The 17,097-nt window shown below is 39.6% G+C and overlaps 2 protein-coding genes across 2 annotated transcripts; both read right to left on the minus strand.

The window, feature by feature from the left end:
* Positions 1-1,098: 1,098 nt before the first annotated feature.
* LOC128491668 (olfactory receptor 1013-like) lies at positions 1,099-9,456 on the minus strand. The gene is made up of 2 exons (XM_053463984.1): positions 9,374-9,456; positions 1,099-2,044 (listed from the first exon to the last, which is right to left on the minus strand). The coding sequence occupies exons 1-2, from the start codon at positions 9,454-9,456 to the stop codon at positions 1,099-1,101; spliced, it is 1,029 nt and encodes a 342-aa protein (XP_053319959.1).
* A 6,557-nt stretch (positions 9,457-16,013) lies between these two features.
* LOC128491669 (olfactory receptor 11L1-like) lies at positions 16,014-16,949 on the minus strand. The gene has a single exon (XM_053463985.1). The coding sequence runs from the start codon at positions 16,947-16,949 to the stop codon at positions 16,014-16,016; it is 936 nt and encodes a 311-aa protein (XP_053319960.1).
* Between the last annotated feature and the right edge of the window lie 148 nt (positions 16,950-17,097).

Here is a 17,097-nt window from a genome sequence, read left to right on the forward strand (position 1 = left end):
GGACTGCATTAATCTCCTTGTTTCTTAGATGGTAAATAAGTGGGTTGAAAAATGGGGTCCCAATGGTATATAAAAGAGATATAATCTTATTGACATTAAATGACCGTCCTCTGTAAGGTACCATGTAGACTGTTATTACGGTCCCATAATACCGTATTGGCTCGATTATAGGCCGCACCCGAATATAGGCCGCACCCTAAAAGTTAGGTGCTTTTGTAAAGAAAAAAACGTTCTAAGTAAAAAAAAAACACTCAGTGGAACAGATAAGCTGCTGCTCTGCCCCCCCGAGATAAGCTGCCGCTCTGCCCCCCCGAGATATGCTACCACTCTGTCCCCCCAGATATGCTGCTACTCTGACCCCAAGATGGGCCCCCCGAGATAGGCTGCCACCCTTACCCCCCGAGATATGCTGCCACTCTGCCCCCAAGATGTGCCCCCCCGAGATATGCTACCACTCTACCCCCCCAAGCTATGCTGCCACTCTGCCCAAGATGTGCCCCCCCTATAGACTTACCGGTGCAGACTCCCCGGGGTCTTGCAGGGGGGACATCTACGCAGTACGCGTATTCAACTTCCGGTGCCGGCACTTCCGCCATGGGAAGTGCCGGCAAGGAAGATTGTTAGCGTACATCGCGCAGACGTTCACCGGTGAAAGTGCTGGCAGGGGAGGCTTTCTGAGCGCATCAGAGAGTAGGATGCAGGTCCCCTGCACCGCTGCGGGGGATCTGTATCCTAACCCTGCTTCCTGCCCGGCGCCAGGAACTGCATGTCCCGGGCGTCGGGTGATACGAATTGCGCATTCCTGCACTAGACCCCGAATATAGGCCGCACCCCCACTTTTAAGACTTAAAGTGGGGGGGGGGAGTGCGGCCTATATTCGGGCAAATACGGTATGTGCTCACTGAAATTAAGTGGGAGCTGCAGGTGGAAAATGATTTCTGTTTTCCTGTGGGAGATGAAAGATTGTAACAAAAATTGAGACATAAGTGTAAAAGATTAAGGAAAAGGGAAGTATGGCTACAATCATGACTGAGACTGAGAGGGGGTTATATTATTAAATTATTCTAATTTATATTTAGGAAATCTATGGGATGTTTTCTAATTTCTTCTTAGGCTGTTTGAAATAAACATTTTCAAATGCGTTTTTATATCCTGATTTCTAAGACTATATAAAATCGGATTAAGCAATGGACTAAGCATAGTATAAAGAAGGGATAGTAACTTATTGATATTAAAAGATAGCCCTTTGGAGGGGGCAATATAAACCGCTATTAAAGTCCCATAGTAGGCACACACTATGATCAGGTGAGAGCTGCAGGTGGAGAAGGCTTTCTGCCTCCCGATGCTGGAGGAGATTCCAAGGATGGTCAGAATGATTGAGATATAGGTGAAAGTAACAAAGGAGAAAGGAATCATTACAGTAGGTATGGCTAAGACAAAGTCTACAAGTTCAGCAATGGTATGTTTTGTACACGATAACTCCAGGAGGGGGGCGAAATCACAGAAGTAATGGTCAATGACACGACCACAAAGCTGTAAAGCAAAAACCAGAGGTGCGATGATAAACGTTATTAGACCTGGTACGACCCAAGACCAAAGTATTAAATGGAGACAGAGCCTGAATTTCATGATGGAGGTATAATGCAATGGGCGGCAGATGGCTAAATACCGGTCGTAGGACATCGCGGTGAGAATATAGCACTCCGTGCCTGCTGAAAGTCCAAAAAAGTAGAACTGAGTGATGCAGCCAGTAAAAGATATCGTGCTTCCTCCATTAATTATCACATGGATTGCTTTAGGGGTAATATTGGTCGTGAGTAGGATATCAGTCAATGATAACTGAGTGAGGAAGAAATACATGGGAGTTTTGAGACTTTCATACTTCGCCACCAGTATAATAATCAGCAGGTTCCCGGCCAACGTCAAGATGTAGATCACAAGGAACAGAACAAACAGAACAGAGTTTAAGATGTGGATATTCTGGAATCCCAAGAGTAGGATCTCGGTCGCTTTGGTCCGGTTCATATCTGGGATTTTCAAAATTCTCAGAATTCAAATACAAAGTAACTAATTTGTAGGAACATTTCATACAAGCAGCATCTGCACTGAGGCTTTTTTTAAGAATAGAGCTTACACTACATAAAAATATACAAACCTAGAATTGGAGGACAGTTAACCCCTTAAGGACAACAATGCATTTTGAGCCCGTACATGTGCGGGCTGTGTCATTAAGGGGTTAAAAACCATTTGGCTCGTCTAGTCTGCCTATTTTCGCCTGCTGTAAAAGCCTCAAACCTTATCTGATTATTACCCTTGTGTTAACCCTTGTGTGTCCTAAATTCCCTTAAACCTATACCATTTATTCTAGAACTATTTCAGTGCAGAAACATCTAACAAGCATGTATCTGGCTAGATCTTTTTAGTTTATTATTTTATATGTTTTATTTTATTAATTATTATTATTATATTTTACTTGTAGAGCACCAGCAGATTCGAATGTACAAAATTAAAAACAAAATTACCGAGGATATGAAGAGTGTATGGTAAGTCATCGTAAGTCTTTACCAAGCTGAAGGAGTCAAGTCACCTCTCCATGAGGTGACCATATTGAAACATCCTATAACAATTTAACCTTCAAATGATTATTCCTAATGGTGATGAAAGGTCGTTCTATCCAAATAGACTTCCAGCCTCAAAGCTGAACATTGAACGGTTTTGATGTCATCGCATGCTTAGGGAGAGTCTAAGTCCACAGGTTTTCTACATGTCCGGAAACAACTAAGATACAAAAGTACAAGGAAAACATTGAGAAGGAAGAGTTCCTAATCCGCCCAAAAATTAAGAACCGGGAATACATACATATAGTGACCAATGACAGCTTTAACAGTGAGGATATTTTATAAACCATCACATGCGTCGTTTCTGATGATATCATACTTATGACAGCTACTTACGTATTCAAAGAAAAGCTTTAATAAAGAAAATAAACCCACCTGATCCAATTAGTAATGGGATCGTGACATAGGGCCCTTTCCAGGTCAGAAGGTCAGACGGTCAGATTGGGGGGGGGCTGAGTGTTAGCCTGTAGCGTTTGTTTTGGGGATGTTAGAAGTATAGGGGTGTATGAGGCATCCTCTTTCCCGTAATAACTGAAGACATGATGCTTCTCACCTGCCCTCCTCTGATAACGTGTGTTGTTATTATGCTGTTTAAGCTTGAGATTGAGAAGTCAAGTTCTGCCGGTGGCTGATGGGACCATCCAAATGTGAATTTGTGGTCAATGGTCCAGGGAGTCTGTATGGCTGGCCCTCCAGGAACGGGCAGGTTGCATTAGCTTGGAGTTTAACATTGGCTGAGATGTCAGAGGTTAATACGCCTGTGCATGACACCCTTACCTACAATTTTGGTGATTTTTTTTTTTTAAACAGGTAGGGTTACAGGTTGATTAACCCCTTAATGACAAAGCCCGTACATGTACAGGCTCAAAATGCATTGCTTTCAATGGGTTTAGGGACAGCCCATTGTCCTTAAGGGGTTAAGGAATAAGGAAGAATAAGGTCTAAGCAGTCACGAGCATGTTGAAGCAGCACTAATGCTATGTATGGACTCATTATATGGCACGGCATGCCGCCCTAGAAATGTTTATTGTCTTGTAAGCAACCTCAAAATGTACTTATACTATGCACCAGGAACAAGGTCAAAAAATAATGATATATTCACAATTTTAATAGGTATTTTTGTTTAATCTATGATCGCCGCCACACTATCATGTATCTATTCTCTACCTCTGACGAGAGTACCTTAAATGAATTCATTTTCTTTACTTGCTCCTTATGGCGCCCTGAATTGCTTTTCCTTTAGAACTAGTGATGAATAAAGAAGCAAAGCTCACAGAAGGGCAAGGAAGGAGTTAACACTTGCAAACAGTGTTGGTTTCATTGGAGGCAAAAATATATCCCTGGCTACAAATTTAATAAAATAGTGTAAGAAAAATAAATGTATTTGTTTTAAGGAATTTGGTCTTTCTTGTTTTTTTTTGTTAAATCATAAAAATCATAGTAACATAAAAAAAAAAAATAATAATATTAAAGGTTTTAATCACTTACCATTGAGATCCCATTGAATGAAAATGATAAAATTCTATACAGGTATTTTAATATATGGTAATGTGGTAATATGGTACTGAAATCTTGAGTCCGGTGAATGCGTGTATAACATCTTCAGAGGCTTTTTTTTATACCTTTGTATAAAACTCATGGGGAAAACATGACGTAGCGTATCGAGAGTTCCAAGGAACAATGTTGTGGGTGAGAAAGAATTTGTTACAAAAAAATAAATACAAAGGTGTTCAATATTTATTTCTTACTTCATTTTTGTTATCATGAACCAAAGTAAAAGCCCAAATGTTCTGATTTTGAAAGATAAATACAAAAAATAACCCTTTGACTGCCAGAGGTCTGGCTACATTTTTAATAATTGTTGCATCCTTTTGTTTAAAGTTTTGAGTTTATTTGATATATATATATATATATATATATATATTCTTGAGAAAGGCTCATTGAGAGCTTGAAAATGTAGCTCTCAATGAGCCGATTTATTAACGTCATTGCCACGCAAACTTTAAACATAAAAAAGGTGCATTAACACGGCAATGACCAAAATACAATAAAACACCCCTTAGCTTGCCAAGACCAACCGGGGCCAAACCGTAATACCATGATGCCCCTCCCCCACCTGAGGTTCCAGCAACCGCCCAGCCAGGAACCTCCCACCGACACTTTAGCACCAGTGGCAATAACCACATAACACCCCCCGGCAACCTGGCAAGCTACCGCCCCCCGGCTGTGGCGAAATCCTGAAACGAAACAAAGAAAATTAGTAAACAAGGTCACACAACCACATGAAACATCACAAAATAAAGGGACGGAGGGTGGGACAAACACACCGGGTAGGCTGGCACAACAAAAAAGCCCAGAACACTCTTATGCCCCAACCTTATATACCCCCCCCTCACTTCCTCCGCCTCCCCGCTGAACTTTCTCTGACCCCCTGACCTAGCCCTGCTCTGCATCCCTGTCAAGGCCTCCTCCGTTCCATTCAGACTACACGGGCATCGGGGCCCTCCTCTCATTTGCACCAGTTTGTTATTGTGTGTTTCTAAATTGTTCTACTGACTGTAACAGTGCTGCAGAATCTGCCGGCGCTTTATAAATAAATGTAATGTAATTGAGAGCCGAAATGTTGGACCTTTACTAAGCCAATGAACTTTCTAAAAAGAAGACCCGCTGAGTGCATCAACTTTATTTGCATGCTGTATATATCTTTTGGATTGTTAGCACCCAGGCATATTATAACACAGTCAAGTGAGTGTGTTACATGCCATATTTTTGCTTATATTTCCATCGTTTCATTCATTACTCGCATGGGAGAGATTGTGCAGGTTCCTTCAACAACAGACTTGTCTTGGTGTGTGAGGGAAGGTCTTCAATCCATGCAGGGCAATGTTTGAAGTGGCTGAAAGCCACCGATGGGTCTAGGGAGTGGAGTAAAGTGCCGCTGTGTACAATGTGCAGCGCTACTCGTGAAGATCTGTGGAGGGTTAAATAAGCAGCAAAGAAATTAAACTCATCCATCTTTGACCAGACAATTAATAATGGCTTTATTGATTATCACTGGATGATGGTACTGTCCAACCTAGTGCCACCCAAACGGTGTTTGGATGAACTTGATGCACCTACCAGGGTGCTTAGAGCAGGGAATAAAACTCCCTAAATATTGAGACTTTATCTTGGAACTAACTTACTCTGAGATCTGAGGATCTTCATTATGCCAACTGCGGGGGTCACTGTAGTTTCAATATTTCTTCACATTTTATCTAACATATAGATAGCATTTTTTTTTAGAAAAAAATAACTTCATGAAAAAATATTTCTGGAAAAAATTACTTCTAAAAAATGTTTTCACTTTAATAAAGGGCCAGGGGCACCATATATTGACCTTTTGCTATTAAGGAGGCCTGTGTGGAGTGCTGGCTCCTATGATGGATTGCAAGTATGCAGCATCACTGCTAGAGTGAGGGAGGCTTCCAACATACACTATTTCCAAAGTATTTACACAATTACTACTATGTATTGCAAACGGAATATTAATTTAGGAAAAAAAGTAAAAGCCTGAATATAAGACTACCCTATAGGAAAAAAGTGTAACTAGTAAATATTAATTTGCATTTATACTATTTTTTCATATTTATTGAGAAAAATGCATTTTTCTCTTTAGTGTTAATTTAGGGGCAGTTATGGTTAATGGGGTGTTTAGGGTTAACTTAGGGGCAGTTATGGTTGATGGGGGTCTTTAGGGTTAATTTAGTTGCAGTTATGGTTAATGGAGTGTTTAGGGTTAATTTAGGGGCAGTTATGTGGTGGGACTGCAGGGAGGGACTAGGAAACAGTATCTCCTCTGAGTCGCACTGAGTGATCCGAAGAATCGGATCATGAATCGGATCATTTCAATGAACGAGGCAAAATGATCCGGTTCACTTTACTGATCCGAACTTCTCATCACTAGAAAGGACCCCCCTGGACGGTCAGGAAGGGGGAACATGACTGCTGTCCCCCTGCCTGGGGTCAGTAGTTCATGGTCCGGTTCAGGATGTGGGTTGCAACATTGTTGCTTTAATGTACTGGGGAGGAATAAAGGGGAAACTTACCTTGTTCTGACCTTCAGTCATTTGACACTCGGGACGAGCTTCCCTCCCACCCTCCCCTGTTTTTCTGTATTTGTTGTGATCTTTGTTCCTGTGCTGGGCTGGTGTCGGTTTTTTCTTTTCTTCTAGTCACAGCGGGAAGTCATGGCTGCCCCTTTGCTTGGATATCCGGTAGCTGGAGAAGACTTTGGGGAGACGAGTTCTGCGGAGGCTGATGGCACCCAGAACAAGAGCTCTTGGTAATGTTTGGGGTATCTGCCTGTCGGTAACACGAGAGCTGGCAGGATGGTTATGTTTATGGTTACAATGTGCTGGTTCATGATGTTTAATAAAGCTGTGGCCAATGCCCTTACCCACAAACTGTGTCGTCTTATCTTGGGTGGGGATGTGGGCTTGAGCCATGCTTGGTTGTGGTGGCTTGGGTCTAAGCAGTCATGTACAGGGGAGAGATTCAGGGGAACAGGAAAACACCCAGGACAAACCAACTACAAAAAAGATGCAGGGGAGGAGGAATAGCCCAATCTCAACTATGAGAATTGGAAAGTTGCCAGGGCAACCAGCCACTTACTGGGAGAAAGGGAAACAACAAAATAAAGAAACTTGTTTCATGGCACTGCCACTCTGATATTTCTTTTAACCCCCTATATGCCACTCTGCCTCCGATATTCTTTTTAACCCACTATATGCCACTCTGTCTCCCTGATATTCTTTTTAACCCCCTATATGCCACCCTGCCTCCAGAAAGCCCTTACACCCCCCATGTGCCACTCTTACCCTCCCCTGACTTACCAGTGCTTCCCTAGACTTCTCCTCTTGCTTCAGATTCCTTGGTGTGTAGTGGGGGCAGCCGGTTGAGGTCTGTGTGATAAATGCAGACAACTTCTGGTGCTGCCAGCACTTTCGCCGGGGCTTCTATTAATGAAGGTCTTGTGATGCCGGAGCTCCGTCATAGAAGCCCCGGCAGAAGTGTTGACAGAAGCTGAGGTTGTCTGCATTTATCTTACAGACCTCTACCGGCTGCCAGAGAGGAGGATCCAGGTCCCCTGCCGCACTGCAGGGGATCTGAGTCTTGTAGTCATACCTCTACTTGAGGTCTGATTAGAAGACGACCTTGAATATAAGACAATGGTTATTTTTAAGAGCGGTTGCTCCCCCCACATTCAGTCTGTCTCTAAAAACTGCCTTCTCCATCTTAAAAACATTGCCCGCATCCATTCCTTCCTAACACAAGATGCCACCAAGGGTCTTGTCCATGCCCTCATTATCTCCCACCTTGACTATTGTAACCCTTACCTGTCTCTCCCCTCTACAATCTACCATGAATGCTGCTGCCAGATGGATCTTCCTCTCATTGCTTTACTAACACCTCTGCCCTCTGTCAGTCTATTCAATGGCTACCTGTGCGCTTTAGGATCCACTTCAAAATCCTGACTTTTGAGTTTTAAAGTGAATTGGACCAAATGCAAAGGTCAGTATAAAGGTCATGGAAGAATTCTTCCACATTGTCTATGACCGAATGCAGACATGTACAAAAATATGATTTGGCTGGTTGGATTTCACCTCCTCCAATGATATTAGATGATTGCTGTCCTAAGTTTGCCCGCATCGGTGAGGTGTGGTCTGTCCTCTCAACCCTAGTCAGATTTCCTGAAATCAAACTCTGCCCATTGCCCCCTTGCCTCCTGCCATTCTTTCTTTTTTTCCTTCCTATTTTTTCTCAAAAATGAGGATATTGGTATTCCTGGTTGTGGTTCATTCCGCTGCATGAAAGTCAGGATATACTAGTATCTCCCAATGGGATTTGTTAGGATGCATTGGTATGTCTATGTCTACGGTGTGAAATATATGTAGTTATCTTTAGTCAAAGTTAATCATTTTTATTAGATAAGCAGAGAAAAAGATGGCAATGCACGCTTGGACCGGCCATATGGCAAACCAGGCAAATGGCCAGGGAGGGCAGGTGGCTGATGGTGTAGAATACTTACGTTTATGGCCAACTGAGCAGCAGATATGGTTCCTCAGGCTGGATCTGCATCCAGTATGTAAGAATTGTCTGGGTACATTCAAGCCAGTGGTCGATAAATGGCCTTAAAGTTCCAGAGCCACATTCCAACCCCAGTCTAGCTCTGAGCAATAATAGTATACTAGATACCCAATGGCCAGTGAGTGTCAGTCGTATCTTCCAAATGATTTCTGAAGCTACTTGCCCCCCACTAGGTTAACCACTTAATCACACATTCTGTCTTCATTTATACATTTTCATTCAAATAACACTATTATACAATCCATTGAACCAGTCTATGTCTTCTACTGCAATGATAGAAAAGTTAAGGAAATTAACAAAATCCCCAGTAACCAAAGGAGTCAAATATACTCTTACAGATTTTATTTTTTCATACATTCAGATAGGGCCAGCAATTCAAACGTCACATGTAAGACACTTAAATCAAAAGAAAGTAACTAAATGTGTGTTTATGTAAATATACATTAGACTTGTACATTCAGATTCACATGAATTGCTAATTTAACAAAATTTGCATATTTTGTCAATTCCTACGAATCCACCATAACAGCCCTGACGAAACAAATAAAAACAAAAAGCACACATTTTTTAGTTTGACTTTTCATTCACTCACACTCTCTCTTAAAACTCTCTGAATGTCTCCCTACCTTCTCCATCGACTGCACCTAACAGCTTTTTCATCTTCTTGTTCCTCATACTTCTGTCTACTGTCTTCTTTCTTCTTCCACATGTCGCACGTGAACTTCCAGATGAACTTCCACAAAATGGCAAAGCTTTCAGTGACGCTCTCTTTACGGATTGGAGGATCAGGGGAGAGGGTGTTTCCAGCAGCTCTGCTTTAATGCCCAAAGATAACCTCCCATAAACCCTGATTGGAGGTTGTCACTAAAGGCTCACTTATTTTTATGGCAATTCACCTGGAGGTCATGTCTCTGGAGATGCGGATGAAGAAAGAAGATGGAAGATAGAAGAGAGAAGAACAAGAAGATAAAGAGGATGCTAGAGAAGAAGTGGTTGGTGGAGAAGGTAGGGAGCCATCCAGAGAGTGTGAGAGTGAATATGGGCTATAGACAATAAATTTAGTTTGCACATTTAGAAAGTCACAATTGTCATCTGAAACGAATGGGCAGGAAGCAGAATTTGTTAAAAACAACTTTTTTCAAATTTATTTTGATAATCTCATTTCTAAAACTATATATAATTGGATTAAGAAATGGGTTGAACAATGTATATAAAAGAGATGCTACTTTATTGATATAACAGGATTCCCCTTTGGAGGGGACAATGTAAACTGTTATTAATGCCCCATAGAAGACACACACTACGGTCAGGTGAGAGCTGCAGGTGGAGAAGGCTTTCTGTCTTCCGATGCTGGAGGAGATTCCAAGGATGCTGATAAAAATGGAAGTATATGTAAAAATAATAAAGAACAAAGGGATGGTTGCGAGAGGTATGGCTAAGACAAAACCTACAAGTTCGGGAACAGTATGCTTTGTACAAGACAGCTTAAGAAGAGGAGTGAAATCACAGAAATAATGGTCAATTAAATGACTACAAAACGATAAGGAAGAAAGAAGAAGGGTCATTATTAATGTTATTATAGATGATAAAAGCCAGGAGAAGAGAATGAGTTGGAAACAAAGCTTAAAACCCATGATGGACGTGTAATGCAGGGGGTGGCAAATGGCCAAATACCGGTCGTAGGACATCACTGTGAGAAGAAAACTCTCTGCACCCTCTGAAACACAGAAAAAGTAAAACTGAGTGATGCATCCAGTAAGAGATATTGTGCCTCCTCCACTAATTATAACATGGAGCATTTTGGGGGATATATTTGTAGATAGGAGGATATCGCACACCGATAACTGAGTGAGGAAGATATACATGGGAGACTGCAGACTCTGAAACTTTGCCACCAATATAATAATCAGCAGGTTCCCGACTAACGTCAAGATGTAGATCACCAGAAACAGAATAAAAAGAATAGAGTTTAAAGTAAAAACATCTTGGAAACCCAACAGTACAATCTCCATTACCTCCATTGTCTGATTCATTTTAAACACAAGAAAAAAATCAAAAAAGTAGTTGATCAGAAAAATGTAACCAACACAAATTTATCTATTCAGGTTAATGTTTGAAAAACCCATAGTGTATCTGTTGTTTTTATTATTTCCTCTAAAGATTTAACTATTTGGCCACTATTTCAAGTGGCACGTGCCAATGAGTTCATATTTTACTCGATTAGAGAATTCTTTTCATTTGGACATTCAGCACTCTCAGGAACGATGTTTCTACTGATGCATTTAGTTAGCGAAGTCTTAAAACCAGAGGACATGGAAGAGCTTTTTGAAGGACAAGTTTTCCACCCAGTAATCTATCGCTTACCTAAATATGAAGCATTTTCCCTTTGTATGCTTATCTAATATTAAGACGTTGTTACAAGTAGAGCTTAAAACATAAAAACACAGAGTTGGCCGGCAGGTAAGGACCATTTGGCCCATCGAGTCTGTCCATTCTTTCAAGCCTTACTCATGCATGGTTAAATGCCTTCACTGTATAAGCCTTGACCACTTCTACCACGAGGCTGTTACGTGTGGATGATGCCACTTTGTCAAAAATATATATCTTCAAACATCCACAACTGGGTTTTGCTCGGGTTATGCTGCCGCTTTTAGTTTTTCACAGCTGGTCTTTGGATCTTGAGATCAGAAGCTATAAGTCTTCATATATAACCTGCAAAAAGTAGTACCAAGTACCTTTATTTGATATCTAGACATCATACCAGAAACCCTACAAATCATTTCTACTGCAAACTCACCACAACTGCCCAACCATGTTCAAATGTCCAAAAGTGAAGAGACCCAACTGCCTTCAGTTGACCTCTGATGAGTGATGTCTTATTTGGTGGCACCAGCAAGGTCATGGATGATGAGTTTTGGGTGACATCACCATTGATTATATCTTAAAACCATTTGATTAAGCATTGAGAAAGACTATGTTCCTTATTTTATTATGTTCTCATATGATGTTGGCATGCCTTTCTTTATTTCGGGTTAGATTTTCATTAAACAAAACACATATTTTATGGTGAAAAATGCAAACTCCTTTACGCATTATCTACATTTTTCTTTACCCAATTTCTGCTCCTTAATCATATTCTTTATATAATCTTAGACTCCAAGATGAGAAATGAGAGCTCATGCTTGTCTACTTATAAGAATATCAGTGTATTTTTGTTTGTCTCAATAAACCTCTTAATTGAGATGGCTGAATCCATTTTAAACAGATTCCTGTGCAAGACTAGCCAGAATTACAAAATGACATGTTCATCGTTAAAATAATGAATAAAATATTTTTAAAATATGTCACTGCCAAAAGTTCCAGTTTTAGGAGCCCAGAGAAGGTGTCCTACCTTGATTATTTTCCAATATTCTGGTCTCAAATCACGTAAATTATAATTTCAAATTTTAAATTTGAATTTTCAAATATGGTACAAAACATGAAAAAATGACATTCCTTAAAAAATATTCTATATTGATGTATTTATCAAATCAAATTCTTATTTTTTATAGCATTTTAAATTGATTATTTGAAAAAAGTGGAATAATCTAGAAGAATTATAGAGCTGTGTTATTACATTGAGATTTCTTTTCAGTAAGAGGAACCAGATAACAAAAATCACATAACAATGCATGACTAATTGGTCCAGGATGCTGAAAATTTGAATTTTACCATCAAATTTGAAAGATTGAAACTTATTAAACTTACCAGGTTGGTTCAAACTGTTGTAGCACCAGACAGCCAGATCAAAAAAGGGACCCCGTGAAGGCTTTGATAAAATCACGGCAAAATTGGAAATTAGAAGCACATTGAAGTCAACGACTGCTTCAGAGATCTTTATACTGTGCGGAACACATGACGCCGTCCCTGTATAAGACCACTGGGGATGGGTATTGCGCAAGAGAGTCCCAAGAAAGCAGCCTGAGTCAATGAGAGGACCACACATCCCAGTAGATCAATTTGTAGACTACAGAATAAATATAAAAAATCTAATTATTATTACGGTGGAAGAATTTATCAAAACAGTAAATGTGAAATTGACCCTTTATATAACTCATGTCACGGGGGGGGGGGACAAAACCTGATCAATTTTGGCTTATTTCTATGTAATAAGGCTATTAGTTAAAGGAAAAAAAATCACTATTTTAAGAGAACGATTTCAATAATAAATATGTGTTAGAGGCACAAGGTAATAAAAAAGAGAAAGATAATTCGGCCATATTTACTCGACTTGTGTGTAAAGGACAGGGGTGTCATGTAAAAATACAATGAAAATAAGCACATTTTTTGTGTGTTTGTGAAAATGATCTCATTTAGCGTTGGGTGTTATCTACTCGTATATGAAGAGCGGTTTAGATGCAATTTTACTCCCTGGACAGTTGACAGTGCAGGTACTTTCAGGAACCGCCAATATAAAATATAAAATGAAACCCTAACTGTGCGCTGTCTCCTATTATTTTAGGTGGGTTTAACAATATTTAATGGTAAATAGATAAAAAACTGTTATGTAAAATACAGTTAAGTAAATATATATGTTAATGGTGTATTTACTTACTCTGGTTCTCTAATTAATAGTCACATCTAACACGGTTGTCGTTAACCCCTTAATGACAAAGCCCGTACGGGCTCAAAATGCATTGTTTTCAATGGGTTTAGGGACTGCCCATTGTCCTTAAGGGGTTAAGTACCTTGGCTAATCTGTTTTTTATTTTTAACATTAAGTTGGTATTTTGGTTACATACATAGTTACATAGTTACATAGTTCATAAGGTTGAAACAAGACCGAAGTCCATCAGGTTCAACCCTTCTACCTAACTTTCCTATTCTTGATCCAAAAGAAGGCAAAAAACCCTAATTAAGCTACTTTGAATTCTGCCATTAGGGGGAAAATTTCCTTCTTGACTCTCCTTGGATCAAGAAGCTCTAAAACATTTATTCTATTTGTAGCCCTGTATGTCATGCCTTTCTAAAAAAAAAATATCCAGACCCATTTTGAAGGCATCTAATGTATTTGATAACACCACCTCCATTGGCAATGAATTCCATACCTTGATTTTGTAGCCCTCCTTTGCACTTTTTGTAGTTCCGTAATGTCTTTTTTAAGGACTGGTGCCTAGAATTGTACCGCGTATTCAAGGTGGGGTCTGACCTTGAGGATGTTATCCTCCTCCCGTAAATCAATACCTTGTTTTATGCATGCCAAAACTGTATTGACCCTTTCAGCTGCTTGTTGACATTGCGCACTGTTGCCAAATCTGTTGTCTACCATTATTCCCAAGTCCTTCTCATTAGTAGTTTCCCCCACGGATATTCCATTCGTATGTTGCATTTTTATTATTTTTACCATAATGCATAACTTTGCATTTATCCATGTTGAACCTCATCTGCCACTTGCACGCCCAGTCCCCAGCTCTGTCTAAATCCTCCGCCTCCTCCTGGTTAATATGTTGAAAGATATTAGTAATAAGCTTAGTTTTATAGTGATCTGTAACCAAGCGCATGTGGCTTACAATTTCAACAACTTTATTTTTTTTTCATGTTGCGAGAGAGGGCATGCAAGTTCATTGTGAAACATTCACCCTTGCTTCATTAATATTAAAATATAAAATACATAAATATAAAGTAAATAAAAAAGAAATAAACTGTGGATTGCCTCCCTCATCCTTTTAATGGTAGGGTGGAGCATGAGTGGAGGTTGATTGCCCTATATAACCCAGCTCTCCCCATTCTATGCTTAGGGAATGAGGAGGTTAAAAAGTATAAACATTCCCTTATAGGAAGACCCTGTTTTAATCCCCATCTGACCAGCAACAGCAACGGGATGAGGGGGCACAGCTGAGGATCCATGCCTCCAAACATTTGAGTAGCCCTCCTCTGCATGTCAATATTCTTCTAGATGTGTTTCACTAATACTGTATATTTTTTTGTTTTACTAAACATGCAATTTTCTCCTCTTGTCTCATATTTGGGAGTCATATGCCTACCCCATTAATATGCGCCTTCCCTTACTGTTTTAACCTCTGCCGCTTCCGGGAGTTGTTATCATTTTTATCCTGCATACCACTTAGCATTTTAAATGGTAATCATCAAAATGAAAATAAAATTAAATACTCAAATTGACAAAAGAAAACAAATACATGAGATAAAGAGATTACTGTCCACCATGGGTTGTATATTAAGTTCATTTATTTAGAACATTCATGTCTCTAAAGACATCAGATCGTGTTTCTTCTTTTGCCTGTGTGCATGAATTCTTGAAACATTCATGGCTGCTGAACTCGTTCTCTTATTTCAACTGTAATTACTGAATACACTCCTGAAGAGCAAAGTGAGAAGAAACAAAGAGTTGGAAAAGTTCTCTTATCCCAAAATACAGCTTAAATCCTATAATGTCTTATATGACTTATACTTGTTGATGCAGAAAATAGACTTCAGTCTTAAGATCATTAAGACAAACTGTATTCTTCATTTGCTTCTAGATCAAGGAATTGTCTTCTTCCTTCATCATGATTTTCTCCAATGTGATCTCTGCAACCCAAGTCACCAGTCACTTGTACCAGACGGGGATCCATCTTTATTATTGAGATATAACATTTCTTTTTTAGGTGAGTCTCCTCTAGAGAACCGAATGAGATGATCCTTTCAATCTGAAGATACGTAATGATAAATTTGACTTTTCAATCCATTACAAACGCACAGTACCGGGGCACTGGGCTAATTCTGGATAGGCTCAAGTGAAGCAACTCAAAGTCATGGATTAATAGAAGAAACACCAATAGAACAAGAGGAGCAAACTAAACAAGGACACTTGGTAGGCATGAACTAGAAGTCATAATTGGGAGAATTTCACCATATTGGGTAAGATGATATGTGTCAAACCCTAAAATATGAACCAAATTCTCTTACATGAGCTACTGACCCTCAAGTTGTAGACAACGACATCCCATTCCAACATTCCCCCCCCTCTTTGAAATAAAATATTCTTCCTTCTTCTGCCTTAGTGAATATATTTACATTCAACAATTATAAATGGAAGTATTTTTTACAGGAGAAGAATTGTTAGGAGTATGTTTGAAATTGTCATGGTGTACTAGAGGGTCAGAGGCTTAGTTAAGGAATCTACGTCTAAAACGATAAAAAGACCAAGGGGTCAAATAAGGTTTTAGGTTCTTACAGCAAGAAAAGATGGGTTGAAGAAACACTCATTTTGTATGTGTTTTTTCCCCCTTAAATCCTTCTTAGGCTTCTCAAAATAAATCTGTTTAAATGTATTCTGATATCTTCATTCCTAAGACTGTATAGAATTGGGTTAAAAAATGGACATAGTACTGTATATAGAAGAGATAACACTTTATTTATATTAAATGATAGCCCTTTGGAAGGAGTCATATAAACTGTTATGACAGTCCCATAGAAGGCGCACACTACGGTCAGGTGAGAGCTGCAGGTGGAGAAGGCTTTCTGCCTCCCAAGGCTGGAGGAAATTCCAAGGATAGTGATAAAAATGGAAACATATGTAAAAATAATAAAGAAGAAAGGCACAGCTACAAATGGTATGGCTAGGACAAAATCTACGATTTCAAGAAGTGAATGCTTTGCACAAGAAAGCTCTAGTAGGGGACCAAGGTCACAGAAATAATGGTCAATGACATGACCACAGAACTGTAAAGCAGAAACTTGAGGTGCGAGAATAAATGTTGGTATACATGCTAAAAGCCAGGAAAGAAGAATGAGTTGGAAACAGAGCCTAAAACCCATGATGGACGTGTAATGCAGTGGGCGACAAATGGCCAAATACCGGTCGTAGGACATCATTGCGAGAAGGAAACACTCTGTACCTTCTGAAACACAAAAAAAGTAAAACTGAGAGATGCAGCCAACTAAAGATATCGTGCTTCCTCCATTAATTATAACATGGAGCAGGTTGGGGACTATATTTGTGGTCAGAAGGATATCGCACACCGATAACTGAGTGAGGAAGAAATACATGGGAGATTGCAGACTCTGAAACTTGGCCACCAATATAATAATCAGCAGGTTCCAGACTAACGTCAAGATGTAGATCACAAGGAACAGAACAAACAGGATGGAGTTAACATTTTGTTGATTCTGAAATCCCAACAGAAGAATTTCAGTTATCTTTGTCTGATTTACTTCGAACATATTTCCGAATTAAAAAAAGCAATGGGATATTTGATTTGATTACAAAAATAATAATAGTTCTTCCTGGTACTTTAGTGATAATTTATCCAGCATTTTTCCCCTCTACAAACCTCATATACAAATCACAACAAAACTAAAAATTGCATGA

Source organism: Spea bombifrons, chromosome 4 (genome assembly GCF_027358695.1).
Source record: "Spea bombifrons isolate aSpeBom1 chromosome 4, aSpeBom1.2.pri, whole genome shotgun sequence".
Classification (NCBI taxonomy): domain Eukaryota; kingdom Metazoa; phylum Chordata; class Amphibia; order Anura; family Pelobatidae; genus Spea; species Spea bombifrons.